Source organism: Rhinatrema bivittatum, chromosome 5 (genome assembly GCF_901001135.1).
Source record: "Rhinatrema bivittatum chromosome 5, aRhiBiv1.1, whole genome shotgun sequence".
In the NCBI taxonomy this organism is placed as follows: Eukaryota; Metazoa; Chordata; class Amphibia; order Gymnophiona; family Rhinatrematidae; genus Rhinatrema; species Rhinatrema bivittatum.
This window is the reverse complement of record NC_042619.1, coordinates 236,961,767-236,979,295: the sequence shown is the minus strand read 5'-3', so window position 1 is coordinate 236,979,295 and position 17,529 is coordinate 236,961,767. Positions and strand designations below refer to the sequence as shown.

Genomic DNA, 17,529 nt, shown 5'->3' with positions numbered 1-17,529 from the left:
AATAGTGCATGCGATAGGAAAAGGGGCAAGTTTTATGGTAATAGGCTGTTTATCGCGAAGTGCACTATTTTAGCGCTTCACATAGGTATTACCGCAAACTGCGATAACTTTTTTGCACTTTGCGGTAAGTACCCAAATTGTTGCAATTCCTACCTGAGAGAGAGAGAGAGAGAGAGAGAGAGAGTGAGAGAGAGAGAGAGAGAGACTAGCTATAAGGCCCTCATACTAGGTAGGTATGTATACTTCTATATGAGGCCCACCTAGTTACTCGAGGTGAGGTTTAGGTAGGGGTTAGGGTCCACTTTGACATTCAAAGTGAGAAGTACAAACAGAATAGTGCTCTCTTGTGAAGATTTGATGACCTTCGGAGTGAGGAAACTCAACCAAAGATGAGATTTGTGCAATATTCTCTCAACCTAGCTTGATGGACTCTCGGTAACATCAAGAGAGCAAGCACTGTTCTGTTCGTACGTCTCACTTTGAATGTCAAAGTGGCCCCTAAACCCCCCAGGTAGACCATAGATTTCTGGATTCCCTGGGTCGTAAAGTGTTCCAAGGAGCCATGTTGAACTCCAGGATTCCTTCCTATCACAACTACATGACCCAATACCAGAGACATTTGTGGAAACAAATCCAAGAATTTGTCCCATCTCTCCCAACTCAATATCAGGAGGCAGCCCAGGCCATCATCCATAAGGGCCTATGACAGATTTGAAACAGCCTCAAGGGTAGCTGCATCAGGAATCAGCGCCAGGAGATGGGCATGGCTAAAGGCCTCAGACCTTAGGCCAGAGGTTCAGGAGAAACTGGTGGATCTCCCTTGCCTGGGAAACAACCTTTTCGGATCCAAGGTCCAAGATGCTGTGTCTCAGCTAAAGGAGCACACGGAAACACTGAGGCAGCTTTCTTCCCTCCCACAAGATCCCCCTATGCACACTGGACGTAGGCCTCAACGAAAGGACACTAGAAGACCTTTTTACCGGCAGCAGAGGTATTACCCTCCTGCATCTCGACCCAGGCCTTCTAGGACTCAACAGAGAACACAACCAAGACAGCAGAGGACAGCTTGGCCCCAACCTGCTCCACAGACAGGACCTGCTGCTGGTTTTTGAAATCACATCCAGAGAACTCAGCCTTTTCTCAAATCCTCAGCCAAAACTTCCAGTGGGAGGCCGGATATCCAAATTTTACAACAATTGGATACCAATAACATCAGACCAATGGTCTTATTAATAATATCTCGAGGATACCAACTCAATTTCCTCTCACTTCCCACAGATTTTCCTCCGAGTTATTCTCATCTCAACGAAAATCACATGCTTCAATTACAAGTAGAATTATCCACCCTTCTGAAAGCCAGGGCGATAGAGCCAGTGCCCCGGTCTCAGCGAGGCAGAGGATTCTATTCCCATTATTTCCTCATTCCAAAGGAAACCGGAGGCCTTCGTCCCATCCTAGACCTCAGAAATCTCAACAAATTTCTGAAGAAAGAAAAGTTCAGGATGGTTTCTCTAGGCACCATGCTTCCACTTCTTCAAAAAGGAAATTGGCTTTGTTCTCTGGATCTTCAAGACGCTTACGCGCACATTCTAATATTCCCTCCTCATCGCAAGTATCTGCGCTTTATGGTAGGTCATCAACATTTCCAGTACAAAGTACTATCATTCGGCCTTGCCTCTGCTCCCAGAGTGTTCACCAAATGTCTGGCAGTAATATCAGCACACTTGCACAAACAAGGTGCCCATGTGTTTCCATATCTAGACGACTGGCTCATCAGAAGCCAATCTCAACAAGGAGCTCTCGCTTCTCTCAACCAAACAATTACTGTCCTCCATTCCATGGGTTTTCTCATCAATTACCAAAAATCCCATCTTACTCCATCTCACCTGCTTCAATTCATAGGAGCAGAATTGAACACTATCCTCTCAAGGGCTTTTCTACCCGAGGATCAAGCAGACACACTTTCCCTTTTGGCAAACTCACTTTACTCAAAGAAACAAGCAACAGCTCATCAGTTTCTAACATTACTAGGCCACATGGCCTCCACAGTTCATGTCACTCCTATGGCACGCCTCGCCATGAGAGTAACCCAATGGACCTTACGATCACAATGGATCCAAGCCATTCAACCACTGCATTCTCCAATTCAAGTAACCCACCAGCTACGTTCCTCTCTACTATGGTGGGCAAACAAGGACAACTTGCGCAAGGGCCTACCCTTCCAGCAACCAGTCCCACAGATAACTCTAACTACAGATGCATCCACCTTGGGTTGGGGAGCTCATATAGACACTCTCCAAACCCAGGGTATTTGGACAACACTCGAAGCAACATTTCAAATCAATTTCCTGGAGCTTCGAGCTATACGTTATGCGCTGCATGCATTCAAGAACTGCCTTTCACACAAAACTGTTCTCATCCAAACGGACAATACAGTTGCCATGTGGTACATCAACAAACAGGGAGGTACGGGCTCGTATCTCTTTTGTCAAGAAGCTGCACAGATTTGGGACTGGGCCCTGAACCACTCAATGTTTCTCCGGGCCACTTATCTGTCAGGCATTCACAATGTAGTGGCAGATCGACTCAGTCGTCAATTCCAACCACACAAGTGGTCCCTGGATCCCTCAGTAGCGACCAGGATATTTCAGCATTGGGGACAACCAACAATAAACCTCTTTGCGTCACATCTGAATCACAAAGTAGACAAATTCTTTTCTCTACACATACAGAAGAACCAGCCAGCCAAGGACGCCTTTGCTCGCCCTTGGAACTCAGGCCTTCTATACGCGTATCCTCCGATACCGCTCATAACCAAAACTCTAGTGAAGCTACAACAGGACAAGGGGTTCATGATATTCATAGCCCCGTATTGGCCTCGACAAGTATGGTTTCCCACACTTCTAGACCTCTCAGTCAGGGATCCAATTCGCCTGGGAGTAGCTCCCACTCTCATAACTCAGGATCAGGGTCGGTTGCGCCATCCCAACCTTCAATCCCTATCCCTGACAGCATGGATGTTGAAAGCTTGATTTTACAACCACTCAATCTTTCATCCAATGTATCTCAAGTGCTTTTAGCTTCATGTAAACCTTCCACATGAAAGAACTATTCTTCCAAATGGAAGAGATTTACTTTGTGGCGCAGACAAAAGAATATTGATCCTTTCACTTGCCCCACTACTTCTCTCCTAGACTACTTATACCATGTTTCAGAATCTGGCCTCCAGACTTCAGCTGTAAGAGTACACTTAAGTGCAATCTCAGCTTACCATCACAAGATGGGAGATGTACCAGTCTCCACACAACCTCTTGTCAGTATGTTTATGAGAGGTTTAACTCGCCTTAAACCACCAATTCGGCCTCCAGTCACAGAATGGGACCTGAATCTGGTTTTAACAAGACTCATGCGTTCTCCTTTTGAACCCATAGATTCCTGTGACCTTAAATTTCTCACACAGAAGACTATCTTCCTCATAGCCATTACATCAGCTAGAAGGGTTACAAGCACTTGTCACGTACTCACCCTATACAAAGTTCCTACATGACAGAGTGATTCTCCGTACACATCCAAAATTCCTCCCCAAGGTAGTTACGGAATTCCACTTGAACCAATCCATAGTTTTATCCACATTTTTTCCAAGGCCTCATTCTCACCAAGGAGAACGAGCCTTATATACCTTGGACTGCAAACGTGCACTATCTTTTTACTTAAACTGCACTGCAGTCCACAGGACATCCAATCAACTCTTTGTATCTTATGATCCAAACAAACCAGGTAAAGCAGTGGGTAAACATACTCTATCCAATTGGCTAGCAGATTGCATACAGTTTTGCTATGAAAAAGCAGGCCTTCCTCTCCAAGGGCGAGTAAAGGAACATTCAGTAAGAGCAATGTCAACCTCAGTAGCACACTATCGTTCAGTGCCAATCCTTGACATATGTAAAGCGGCAACATGAAGTTCTCTTCACACCTTTGCAGCTCATTACTGTCTGGACAAAGAAGGTCGACAAGATTCAGCCTATGGACAATCTGTCTTAAAGAACTTGTTTCAGTCTAAACCCAACTCCTCCTGCATCCAACCTGCTGTGATCTTCGGCTGACTCATTTTCAACAACAATACTTCACTGTTGCCTTACCGCAAAATGACTCAGCCTCTAGCTTGCTAATCACCCATATGTGAGGACTAGCATCCTGCTTGTCCTGGGATAAAGCAAAATTGCTTATCTTGTAATAGGTGTTATCCCAGGACAGCAGGATGTAGTCCTCACAGAACCCACCAGCCACCCTGTGGAGTTGGCTATGTTCCATTTATTATTATTTTATTTTTGCTAAAGCTTATTGCTATACAAGAGACTAGAGTGAGACCCCTGTGGCAGAGAATATCATAGCCTGCTGGGCATGCTCAGTGGCCTCACAGTGCCAGTCAAAGGTTTCTAGAAACTTTGACAGAAAGTTTTCCCGCAATAGGGCTCCGTCAGTGACGTCATCCATATGTCCTGCTGTCCTGGGATAACACCTATTAAAAGGTAAGCAATTTTGCTATATGGAACCTAACATCGTGTAACTACAGCAAGGGTTATTTTTCCCTATATGCAACACCTTGCACTTGTCCACATTAAATTTAATCTGCCATTTGAATGCCCAATCTTCCAGTCTTGCAAAGTCCTCCTGTAATGTATCACAATCCGCTTGTGATTTAACTACTCTGAATAATTTTGTTTTGTCCGCAAATTTGATAACTTCACTTGTCGTATTCCTTTCTAGATCATTTATATATATATTGAAAAGCACTGGTCCAAGTACATAACCATGAGGTACTCTACTGTTTACCCTTTTCCACTGAGAAAATTGACCATTTAATCCTACTCTCTGTTTCCTGTCTTTTAACCAGTTTGTAATCCATGAAAGGACATCGCCTCCCATCCCATGACTTTTTAGTTTTCTTAGATGCCTCTCATGAGGCATTCATAAGTACCATGCCTATTCTTCTTGCAACTTATGTTTATTGTCTAATGTATTGGATAGTATTTTGCAGAGGTTGTATTTTAGCATGTTTGATAATGCCTTCCTTCTTTCCTACTGCACTGATCTATCAATGTTCTTGAAAGCATTGAAGTTTTAAGGCCCTGCTAACTATTATTTGTAAACATACTGTTTCTTCTTCATCAAGTCAAACCAATCCAGAGCAATAGGTTATGCATGCCAATCGGCAGATGGAGAAAGAGATCAAAAGGGTCACTAATGTCATCCCTTATATACATCCGTGCTGACACCAGCCTGCCAGTATTCTGTATCTCCAGCAAATGATAAGCATCTGGAGTGGACTGCGGCCTTGAGGGCTGAAAAATAATAGTTAGAGGAGGCTCTTGAGGTGAAATATTTTTCTCAGAGGACAAGCAGGATGGTAGTCCTCACACATGGGTAACATCATCAGATGGAGCCCTGATGCGGAAAATTTATGACAAAGTTTCTAGAACTTTGATTAGGCACACTGAGCATGCCCAGCATACACTATACCACGCGTCCACATGGGATCCCTCTCCAGTCTCTTTTTCTACAGAGCTGTAAGCCTTGTGGTGTGAGTCCTTCCCACAGACTGCCACTCTTACCTCCAGCCCGGACCCAGACGCACAGCTTCCCAAGGCCACGGCCGGCCTTCCTGGCTAGGAAGCGACCATCTTAGTCAGCATGGCTAGGCCAACATTGCTGCCACTGCGACAGGCTGGAGGGATTCTCTAGGCACGTGTCTGACTTGCCGACATTTAAAGGGCCCGCAGCAGGAAAATCTCTATGGTGCCCTTTGATGACATCAGATTCCTTCAGTATTTAAGGCAACTTCTCCCTGCAGCCTACACCTCGGCAATAGGTCAACTCCTCCTGAGGTAGTTCTTTGCCTCCGCATTCCTGGTTTCTGGTTCCTGGTTTCCGTTGTGTGTCGTTCCTATGCTCCTGTGTCCTGTACCTGGTTCCTTGGCAATTTGGTTGTCTCCTGCATTCCTGTCTTCGTGGTCAGTGTTTCCTTCGTCTGTTTTCAGAGTCTTGTCTTGCTCCTGTGGTCCCTTGTCCGCCTCCCTCCTCTTTAATTCCTCATCCCCTTGGATTGGATCCCTGGCTTTGACTTCAGTCCGGACTTCTGGCATCAACTTGGATTGGACTTCTGGCTTGACCTCGGCTTGGACCTCGGTGCTACTTGATCCCCGCTTGCCTGTGACTACTGCCTACTTCCGCTTCTGACTGAACTCCGCTTGCCCAGAAATTGGCCTGAACCACAACACTGTGAGTATGCTGCCTGCCTCTGACTATGGCCTGATCCTGAGTCTGGTGACTGCTGCTTGTCCGACTCCGCTTCCTGCTCTGTGCTGGCCTGCAACAACTTCATCGCGATCGATCTTCACCTCCAGAGAGGCCCACACCTAAGACTGGCAGACTACTGCACCCAAGGGCTCAACCTAAGGGGAACATGGGCTGGTATTGGTGAAGCTCCAGTTGGGCTTCTGTTACTGCCAGCTCCGCCTGCTGATGGTGGGGACCTGCAGGACTCCTCCCTGTGGGTTTCAAAAACTCCCCCTTCGTTTAAGGGTCCACACCCGCAACACCCTCTTCTGGCTGTTTTTGACCTTCTGGAAAATTTTTCCTTCTCACGATTTTTTGGTGTTTTTTTCTGTGCTATTCTGTCACTGGGTCCCTCTTGGTGCCTTCCCGTAGTGCTTCTAGTCGGGTTTTTCGATGATTCTGATAAGTTTCCTTTCGCGGTCGTTTCCCTATGGCAAAGGTACATCGGTGCCTGCTGGCCATTGCCGCCCCACCACTATCATTTGTGCTCCTTTTGTTTTGTTTGACATGGCCACATCCAGTTTTCGGCGATGTCCCTGGTGCCCAAGGACTATGTCCATCAAGCATCCGAATGAGATATGTGTCCTCTGCCTGAGGACATCGAATGATGTCTGGGGTTGCCATTTATGCGCCCAGATGACCCTGAAGGGAAATGGCCTTCAACTTGATAAGATGGAACAGCTGTTTGGGTTGAAGAAGTCCGAGCCATCAGCATTGAAGGACCAAGGAGCCGCACCAGTGGACACCGAGCCATTGACATTGGCAGGACCGTCTGTTCTGTCGGCAGATAGGGCACTGGAGACCGACCACAGTCGATCTCCTCCAGGTTGAGGACATTGGGTTCCTCATCCTCGGCCTCTGGGTCGAGCATTGAGGGAAGCTGAAGAAGCATTGGCATCGGTCCCTGTCGATGCATGATGTCAGGCACAGATATGCACCGGCTCGTGCTGCGATGCCCCCGAAGCGACCCCCACAATGAGAAGTGCCAATCCTCCATCGATACCAGGGGTCCGCAGTGGTCTCTACTGGTCCTGATGCCAGTTACCGATCCACCTCGAGGGTCCGAAGAAGATCTGGCCACCCCTCCTTCCTCCCAGTCGGTGTTGGCATCGGCAACCTTTGAGGAGGAGCTGGAGTTCAGGCAGTGGTGCAGGCGCTCCAGGGCTTTGGTCATGTGGCACCAACAGCACCAGACCTGGGTGCTGTCGGTCTTTATACTGCTTCTGGAGAAGCTCAGTGTGCTCATCGGTGCGTTAACAACCCAGCTGGCGTCAGTTCTCAGGACAGCTTTGGTGCCCAGCGGGGCACAGAGTCCTCTCCCTACCAATACTGTGGTCGTTGCCTGTTCCTTGTCCGAGGAAACTCCACAGAGGCCAGCAGAGACGCCAAGGCCTGCAGACCCCGACTAGTTTTACTGATGCCTGCACCTCTGGACAAAGGCCGAGCACCTAGGATCCATCTCCTATACCTTACAGTGTGGATGAGGACCCCTGGGGGGGATGATGCTTTGGAGTCCTCCTCTGAGAGCTCTGAGGGTCTCCTGTCAGACCCTTCTCCTCCAAAGGAGCAAAGGAAGTCTCCTCCTGAGGACTTGCTTTTGCAAGTTTCTTGAGGATGATGGCGGAAGCATTCCCATTTCAGTTGTTAACAGAGGATGCCAGGCAAAAAATGCTTGATATCCTCCAGTTCGTGGAGCCTCCTAAGGAGATTGTGGTCGTCCTGGTGCATGAGATCCTTAAGGAGTTAATGCTGAGAATTTGGGAATACCCACTCACAGTGCCTCCCGTTAATAAGAAGATGGACAGGGTCTAACTTGTCCATAAGGCTGCCGGATTCGATAAGCGTCAGCTGCCCCACAAGTCAGTGGTGGTAGAATCCACCCTCAAGAGGGCCAAGCATTTTCGGACTCATTTCTCTGCGCCCCCGGGGAAAGGACCACAGAACGCTCATGGAAAGAAGGTATTTTGAGCTACCATGCTCATTGCTTGCATTGCTGCCTACCAGCTCTCCATGAGCCAGTACTCACGGGACATCTGGAAGCAGGTGCAGGAGGTGGCCGAGCAGCTGCCTTAACAGCAGCAGGACACCCTCATGACCCTGCTGCATAAAGGCCTGAAGTGTGGAAAACGCGAGGTCCAAGTGACTTGCAATGTTTTCGAAACGGCATTGAGAGTCTCTGTAGCGGGAATCGGCATCCGCAGAATAGCATGGCTGCTGGCCTCTGATCTCCAATTAAAGGTACAGGAATGACTCGCTGACATGCTATGTTCAGGAAAGAATCTCTTCGAAGATAAGGTGAGGGACATTGTGGCCCAACTTCAGGACCACCATGAAACCCTCCAACAACTCTTCACCAGCACTCCAGATCCTTCCTCCTCTTCTAGGAGTCTGGCAAGATAGGGGCCAAGGAAATCTTTCTTTTGCCAAAAGAAGTACTATCACCCGCCCCCTTGCTCCCATCAACACCATCAGGGGTCCCGTGACCGTCCCAGGCAGCAGAGAGCCCCTAAGCCCCAGCCGGTGCCTCAGTCAACTCTAGGGATGAGGGTTTGACGGGGTCGTGGGAAGCATAAGCCAGTCGCTTGTACCTGGGACGTTGGATCCTCCAGTCAGGGGCAGGCTACAATTCTTTGCGAACCTGTGGCCCAATATAAGCTCAGACCAGTGGGTTCTTTTCATCGTCCATCAAGGGTATCAATTGAATCTACTAGATGTCCTGCCAAATTGCCCTCTGTGCTCGTTTTAGGGGCCAAAAGCACATCAGTAGATACTATTAGTGGAGCTGTCCTCCCTCTTAATGGTCAGGGCGGTCAAGCCCGTACCACCAGGGCAAAGAGGGCGAGGATTTTACTCCAGGTATTTCCTGATTCCAAAGAGAACAGGAGGACTCCGTCCTATCCTAGACCTAAGGGCCTTGAACAAGTTTCTAAGAAAAGAAAAGTTCAAGATGGTTTCCCTGGGCACTTTGATCCCCCTTTTACAAAAAGGAGATTGCTCCCTCGATTTGAAGGATACCTATACCCACATCAAGATCTTCCAAGGTCACAGGAAGTATCTACGGTTTGTGGTGGGCGAACGCCACTTTTGGTACTGGGTACGGTCTGGCCTCTGCACCTCAGGTTTTTTTCCAAGTGCCTGGCCATGGTGAGGGCACACCTGCACGGGTTTGGGGTGCAGGTTTCCCTTACCTGGACGATTGGCTAGTCAAAAGCACTACCCGGGTGGGGGCTACGCGCTCCCTGCGTTTAACCATCCAGGTGCTGGAATCCTTGGGATTTGTTATCAACTACCCGAAGTCCCACCTGAGTCCGTTGGTGCAGCTGGACTTCATTGGAGCCTTGCTGGACACGACACAGGCAAAAGCCTTTCTACCACATGGCCGGGTGCTATCCTTGGCAGCTCTTGCTGGGGTGGTGCATAGAGCCAATGTGTCTCAGCCAGACGCATGTTGCAACTGCTTGGGCACATGGCCGCTACCATTCATGATACTCCCCTTGCACACTTGCATTAGTGTCAGGCCACTCAAGCCTCAGAGTTTGCATCTGAGTGATGCAGTCTCTCTGGGACTCTGTCATGGTGGAAGACCCTCTCTGACCTGGAGCGAGGGGTGCCATTTCAGCACCCTGCTGTGTAGGTCGTACTCACCACTGATGCCTCCTGTCTGAGGTGGGGAGCCCATTTGCAGGGGCTACATACCCAAGGCCTGTGGGCCGCCCAGGAAGCACAATGCCAGATCAACTTCCTGGAGTTCAGAGCGATCAGGTATGTCCTCTGGGCTTTCCGGAATCGGTTGGCGAGCAAGATGGTCCTGATCCAGACTGACAACCAGTTCGTGATGTGATATATCAACAAGTAGGGTGACACAAGTTTGTTCCTCCTGTGCCAGGAGGCTGTTCAGATCTGGTCCTGGGCCCTGTCTCAAGGGATGGCCGGAATAGGCAATGTGATTGTGGATTGTCTCAGCCGAGTGTTCCAACCTCATGAGTGGTCCCTGAGCCAGTTGGTGGCAAACCAGATCTTCCATCTGTGGGGAACCCCGGACGTGGATCTGTTTGCATCTCCCAGCAACAACAAGGTGGCTCAGTTCTGCTTTCTATATTGAGCAGATGGTACCCCAGCCTTGGATGCCTTTGCCTGCAGCTGGGGCCAGGGCCTTCTGTATGCGTATCCTCCGATCCCACTAGTGATGAAGACTCTTTTGAAGCTTCGCCAGGACTGGGGCACCATGATCCTGGTGGCCCCGCATTGGCTGAGGCAGGTCTGGTTCCCGCTCCTGTGGGATCTTTCCCTTCGAGAACCAATTGGCCTAGGGACTTCCTTGGATCTCATCGCTCAGGATCAGAGCTGCCTGTGGCATCCCAATCTCCGCATGTCCCTCACGGCCTGGATGTTAAGAGGCTGTTCCTGCGTACCCTTGACCTCTCAGATGATGTCTCTCGGGTCCTGGTGGCTTCCAGAAAGCCTTCCACTAGGAAGTCCTATGGGCTAAAGTGGAAGAGGTTTTCGGCATGGTGTGAGCAACATATCCTGGATCCATTTTCTTGCTCCACTTGCAAACTGCTGGATTACTTCTTCTCTCTATTGGAAGCTGATTTGAAAACCAACTCCATCAGGGTGCACTTAAGCGCAGGATGTGGATGGTTCGTCCATTTCCGTGCAACCTTTGGTGAGCCACTTCATGCAAGGCCTAATACAGCTGAAACCTCTCCTGAAGCCTCCTGCTGTTTCTTGGGACCTCAGTGTAATGTTGGCTCAGCTGATGAAGGCTCCTTTCGAGCCGCTGAGCTCCTGTGACTTAAAATTCCTGACCTGGAAGGTCATATTTGTTGTGGCAGTCATCTCAGTGCGCAGAGTCAGTGAGCTTCAAGCATAGGTGACTTACCCTCCATACACTAAGTTCTTTCATGACTGGGTGGTTTTCCGCATGCACCCTAACTTCCTGCCCAAGGTGGTGATGGAGTTCTGTCTTAACCAGTTAGTCATCCTGCCTATCTTCTTTCCCAAGCCTCACTCGCACCATGGCGAGCAGGCCTTGCAGTCTGGATTGTAAAAAGGCATTAGCCTTATGGAGCGGACATAGGCAATCCAGGTGACTCTTCATCTCTTTTGACAAGTATAGATTGGGAGTTGCCATTGGTAAGCAGACACTGTCAAATTGGTCGGTGGATTGCATCTCGTTTTATTATTCTCAGGCGGAACTGCAGCTCGGGGGTCATGTAAAGGCTCATTCCGTCAGAGCCATGGCGACTTCAGTGGCCCACTTGAGGACAGTTCCTATGGAGGAAATTTGCAGGGCTGCGATATGGAGTTCCTCCACATGTTCACCTCTCATTTTTGTCTGGATAGGGATGGCCAATGTGACAGTAGATTCAGCCAGTCCGTCTTCAGGAATCTCTTTAAGCTCTTAACCCAACTCTTCCTGCCTAAGGCCCTTTTTTCGGGTTCAAGCTAGGGATGGCCTACGTGACAATAGTTTCGGCCAGTCTGTCCTCAGGAATCTCTTTAAGCTCTTAACCCAACTCTTCCTGCCTAAGGCCCTTTTTTCGGGTTCAAGCTAGGGATGGCCTACGTGACAATAGTTTCGGCCAGTCTGTCCTCAGGAATCTCTTTAAGCTCTTAACCCAACTCTTCCTGCCTAAGGCCCTTTTTCGGGTTCAGGCTGTCTCCCTCTCTTACCAACAGCACCACTGTTGTTGTGCCCGTTGGCATGTGGTTAGGTGCCTGTTGGTTGTGTTACCTTCGGAGGCTTCCTGTAGCTAGGGATTCACCCATGTGTGAGGACTACTATCCTGCTTGTCCTAGGAGAAAACAGTAGGATGTTAATCCTCATGAAACCCGCCTGCCACCCAATAGAGTTGAGATTCTCCTATGTTTGTTTTATTTTTTTCGTAATTCTATGTTGCGAGACTGAAGAGGGATCCTGCATGGATGCGTGGATTAAGGCATGCTGAGCATGCTGAATGTGCCAGTCAAAGTTCTAGAAGTTTTCCGTGCCGGGCTCCATCTGATGATGTCACCTCATTAGTAAACATGGAAGCAAAGAATTCTTTCACATGCCTTTAACATGTAAGTTAGAAGCAGAATTAAGAGGTAATCCATGTGGTGTTCCTATGTTTACCTTTTCAGGTACCCCCGCCTTGCACCAAAATACCCAGAATCTAGTTCAGCTGGAAATGATGTGTTTGCAAAATTTTCTGCCTACATTAAGAATACAAGAAAAGATACTAATGAAAGTAAGTTAAGCTCTAAACTATTACTTTGCACTTAGCAGTAGTTTCAAATGAACTTAAAAGTAGATATGTATAAATCAATTTAAAGGAAAAAATATGAAAGACCGAAGTTGGTTTTAGTCTTAGATTGCCCAATTCAAGCATTTATCCTATATAATAAAAGCCATTTTCTGTCTGTAACACTGTTGGTTAAGGAAATGAGCATGCAACGTATTGAGATACTGCGGAGAGGGGTCTAAAGTAGTTGAAGTAACAGCCATCAGAATCAGGTTGTGCTGCAGGCACATGTGCCTGGGATGGTGGAGTGGGGGTTGAAATCAGCCACTGATGTGGTAAGGGAAAGCCCTGGTCAGTGGCAAACAGGCAAACTAAATGCATGGTGTTTGAGGAGGAGTGAGCACTCAAGGAGGATGTTGTAGGGAGGAGAGAGTTTTCAGAGCCTGGGATCAGTATCCTCTTTAAAAATACCCATGTGACCTGATAATGGCAACAGTGACAACCGCATTGTTGGAAGGCACATTACAAGGAAATTAATACATATTACTTTGGGTCACTGTGAGGAGGGGGGCCAACAATGAAGTAGCAGTAAGCTAGGATCAGAACCAGGCAGTGATGGCCATCAATGTCAGGCAGTGATGATGGTACAGAAACCTTAGGTGTGAGGTCTTTGGTAATGGGGTACCCTGAGATACATTCCACAGCAGCAACTCTGAAGTGACTTAAAAATACATGGATCCAGGAGAGGAGCAGCCATTCAAGATTGATGTGAATAGAGGTATTCAGTGCCTAGGATTAAGGTTTCCTTTAAAAAGGTCCATGTAGCCCAGTAACAGTGGCAACAACAGCTATGTGATTGGAGGGATGGATGGTATGAACAAGATGACATTCAGAAAATATCTCTTCCTCTTCCTGCCTGGGTAATCCTTGGGTTATCTTCACAGTTCGAAGTGTGTGGAGCACCATACATATTTATGGGGCATCATGTAGTCAAACCATGAGGCTCACCTAGGCAGCAGGAGGAGGCAGATACTGTAGGAAGCACCACTTCCTGCCAATGAAAGGGAGGATTGAATCAGCTGTGGAGGAAGTGAAAGGGTTAGGAAGGTGAGAGCAGTAGAGTGGGCGGGGGGAGTGAAAGGGAATTGACTTGTGTACACTAACTTGAAATTTTTGAATTGTAAAATTCTGTCATTTTTGATGGATATTCTGCTAGTGGAGGCCTGAAGAGTAAAATCAAAGATAGAGGGACTCAATTACAAGGCGAATATCCATTTTTAGAACAAAAAAGGGAAAAATACAGACCTATAATGGAGGCAAAAATGGTATTTCCTTGAACCAGTACAGTATGGTGTGCTATTTTGTGTGCTCTGTAACCTCAGGATCATTTTGTATTGGTGTGTAAAGCACACTTGTGTATAGTTTTGTAGACATAGTAGCAAGGTTCTTAAAGCGAGGTCTGCTATTTTGAAATTCATTGAACTGAAGGTGATCTCCATTTTTCGTATTTTGTGTTTATGGGAAAAATGCTTAGTATATATATCAAAAAATGTAGTTATTGGAGGAGGACCTAGCGATGGACGTGAACTCATTTTGAGCTGGTGTCTTGGAGGGAGAAGTCACAGTGTCCTGCTTTAATCCAAGGAGAAGTGAGACACTTAGGGCTCTGATCTTTCTTCCCAGGTTGCTCCCATTGGTAACCCCACCCCAATGTGCAAGCCTGCATGGGTGAGGCCATAAAGTTATTTGTACTCTTTGGGGCAGGAACTCTGACTAGCTCTAGTACCTCCTTTACTTCCCAAGCTATTGATTTGCAAGACTGGGGGAAGAAAGGAGTCCTTTACACATTCCCTTGTGTTTCCCCTGGGGAAAATGTTTATTCCTGATGTGGGTGCAGTGAGTGGAACCACTTGGTTAGTGTCCAAAAAAAAAGTCTTAGTGTTAAACAATGATAGTGAATGTCATCAAACTCAAACTGCAGCACCACATAAATCTTTCTTCAGTCTCTTTACAGTCTCTTCCCGCTATCTGTGCAGCATACACGTGCAGAAAAAATATCCACTCTCTTGGATTTAGGTAAAGTGGAACTTCCAGAGGGGCAGGGTCTTTAGGATGATCAAAACCCCTTCCAAGCTGATAAAATTAGCAAAGTCTATGGCACAGAGAGTAAATCCTCTTTCTTTCCCCAGGGCGGTGAACACCGGATGGGTGTCCCCAGTGATGATGTTTCCTTTACCCATGATTAGCAGATCTTCAGGAGCTCCTTGATCAAACACAGTCTTATAATATTCTCTCTCTGGGTCCTTGAAGTAAGGGACCCTCTTTGAAACAAGCAGCTCTCTTGCTGCTAGCAGGAAGGAAGGGGCAGCCAAAAACCTTTCTCCTGGATCTTCTAACAAAAGTGTTCTTTCCCCCAAAAACTGATATTGACACCGGATTTGTTCCTTAGAGCAAGTCACTGTCACCCCCTTCCTTACCAAGGTTGTGGAGAGTAGGTCTTCCCTATCCCTAGGTGTTTCAAGCACAGGGTTCCCCAATCTCTGTGCCCAAGAAAGGCCCAGATGTCTCACAAGGCTCCTACCACGAAAAATCTCAAAACCCTCAAAAACAACCCAGAGGGATATCCCAACCAACTAGTGAGTAGACTGGAAGGAAAACCCTCCCGACCCTGGTCAGGTCGAACAGCCTCGGTTAGACTGCTTTTACTGACTGGGCCTGTAAAACAACAAAAGGTAAATCTCTGCACTCTGTGCTGACAGAAAGGGATTGCCCCCCAAGCTCACTGTGGAGAGCTCCTAAATAGACTTCCAGAGGGACGAACATTACAGACTCCACAGAAAGAGGAGCTGTATTTTAATGGTACCTCCCTTTATTCTAACCTTCTCTCTCTAGCAGATACAAGACTCAATCAGGTTTAATGGTGGCATGGCTGTAGGGTCCGTCACACATGTAAGACAAGGATCTCATTTTCAAAGGGAGGGAAGGGATTCTGTCTGGCCCGAACAAAGTTTATAGAGCTGAATGACTGATTTAGTATGGTGAGTGTCTTCCCATGAAGTTGTCACTCCTGCATTACCCATGTAATTTCAAAAGAAGTTCCGAAAGCATAATTATATAACAGATTGCGAGTTTCATATTCTAACTACATTTCCACTTACTGGTCCTAGGTCTGGAAAAAGCATTACTGAAAGCATTAAAGAAACTGGATGACTTTTTGAATACACCTTTGCCTGATGAGATTGATGCTTATAGTACTGAAGACCTCACTGTTTCCGAACGGCATTTCCTGGATGGCAATGAGCTCACTCTAGCAGACTGTAACCTCTTACCAAAGCTCCATATCATTAAGGTTTGTTTTGTGGACTATGTACCCATACTAATTGGATGGGCCAATTGTTCTTTATCTGCTGTTATCTACTATATTACTGTGTTACTATAGAATTTATAGTATGTTTTTCAGTGACAAAATTCATATTTATAACTTTACAGAGGTTTTCAAAGCCATACAGGCACACAAATCCTGGTTTTATGCATATAAATAGCTCTTTTGAAAATAGCCCCAGCAGTTATGTAGTAAAACTGCACTTTCTTAGCTTTCAGACAGGTTAATTCACACCAGTGGGGTTATGCACCACTACCAGCAGATGGAGCAAAGCTGACATCATGGTATATATAACCCTGCACAGACATCAGCCCACCAATATTCTACGTGTCCAGCAGATGGTGGACATGCATTACTCTACTGGGGATTGCTTTAAAAAATGGAGAAAAGAAGAAGGAAGTCACTTTGCCCTGCTCTCCTGTGGTGATACCTTATGGTCTCTCCCTCAGTCAAGTTTTCCTGAGGTGATATCTGTGAATCCTTCCCTCAGATGAGTGCCTTGTTCTGGTAGCTGGTTTTCTAGTGTGAACTTAGCTAGAGCGACAAGCAGCTGAGAGGCTACCGGGTGCAGGAAGCTGAACCCAGCAGTGAAGGCCTTTGCCTTCTGCCCCCGCAGTCAGAGACTGACTTTGTACTCAGCTGGGACGGGATGAGCTCAGGTAAAGAGTAATAAAAAAAAAGGAAAAGAAAAAAGGGGAGTTAATTTTAGGGATTCTATCCCTCTTCTGGTATCTGAGCTCGGCAGCTTGGGTTGAGCGGCCTTTTGGCTAGGCCCCACTTTCAGGCTTTGCTTAAGACGCTGCGAGGTAAGCTACGGCGGCATTCACGTGCTTTTCTGTGCGCAAGGCTGCTGCGAAACAGTGTCTGACATCAGTTCGCGCTTGCCCACACAGATGTGTGCTTAGGTGGGCACTCAGGTGTGTATTTAGGGGTGCCCAGGTGGGCGCCTACCTGAACCGTGTATTGGGCACCTACATTTTGGACATGTGTGGTATACTCTTATTGCAAGCGCAGCTTGGTGCACAGTTATTGGATGCTTTTGGGAGCGTACCGATAGCGAGTATTTATCCGTGGTGCCCTTAGCAAAGAAGCCTAAATGCCTTACCCTTTGTGCTGCTTGCCATATTTGGACAACACAGCCTGGCGATCCCTCTAACTTGTGTCAGTGCTGCTTGGAGGCTCAGGGAGAAATGTCTTCGACTGATTTTGCTAAGCCCAGTCCTTCCCAGCATGATGTGGGAATGGAAAAGGAGGGGAAGCTGCCAGAGGGGGCTCCCCTAACTGGTTCGTCAGCAGAGGACAAAAGCCCCCTGGTTTTGGTATGGACCCCTCTGCTTTTTCTAGGGTGGAATTTTTTCAAGGGATATAGTCCTTTCTTCAGGCACAGTCGGCGGCCCCAGCCAGTCCTAATAGTTCAGAATCCCAGGCTGCAGATTCCCGCATGCCTGGTGCCGCGGGTAAGTATTGGGAGTATGACTAGACCTGCTGATAGGACCTGGATGGCACGGATGATGAAGCTGATTCTTATTCCTTGAAGGATGAGGACATTCCTCCGGGATTGAAGCAGTATAGAACAATGTTGCA

General features: G+C 47.5%; 1 protein-coding gene across 2 annotated transcripts in view; it reads left to right on the top strand.

Moving 5' to 3' along the window:
- The window catches only part of CLIC6 (chloride intracellular channel 6), a 137,450-nt gene that overhangs the window by 111,638 nt on the left and 8,283 nt on the right, over nt 1–17,529 (top strand). For both annotated transcript variants that reach the window (XM_029603523.1, XM_029603522.1), the window contains 2 exons: nt 12,463–12,569; nt 15,731–15,912. In XM_029603523.1, the coding sequence (XP_029459383.1) occupies nt 12,463–12,569; nt 15,731–15,912 (289 nt within the window). The remainder of the gene's footprint in view (nt 1–12,462; nt 12,570–15,730; nt 15,913–17,529) is intronic.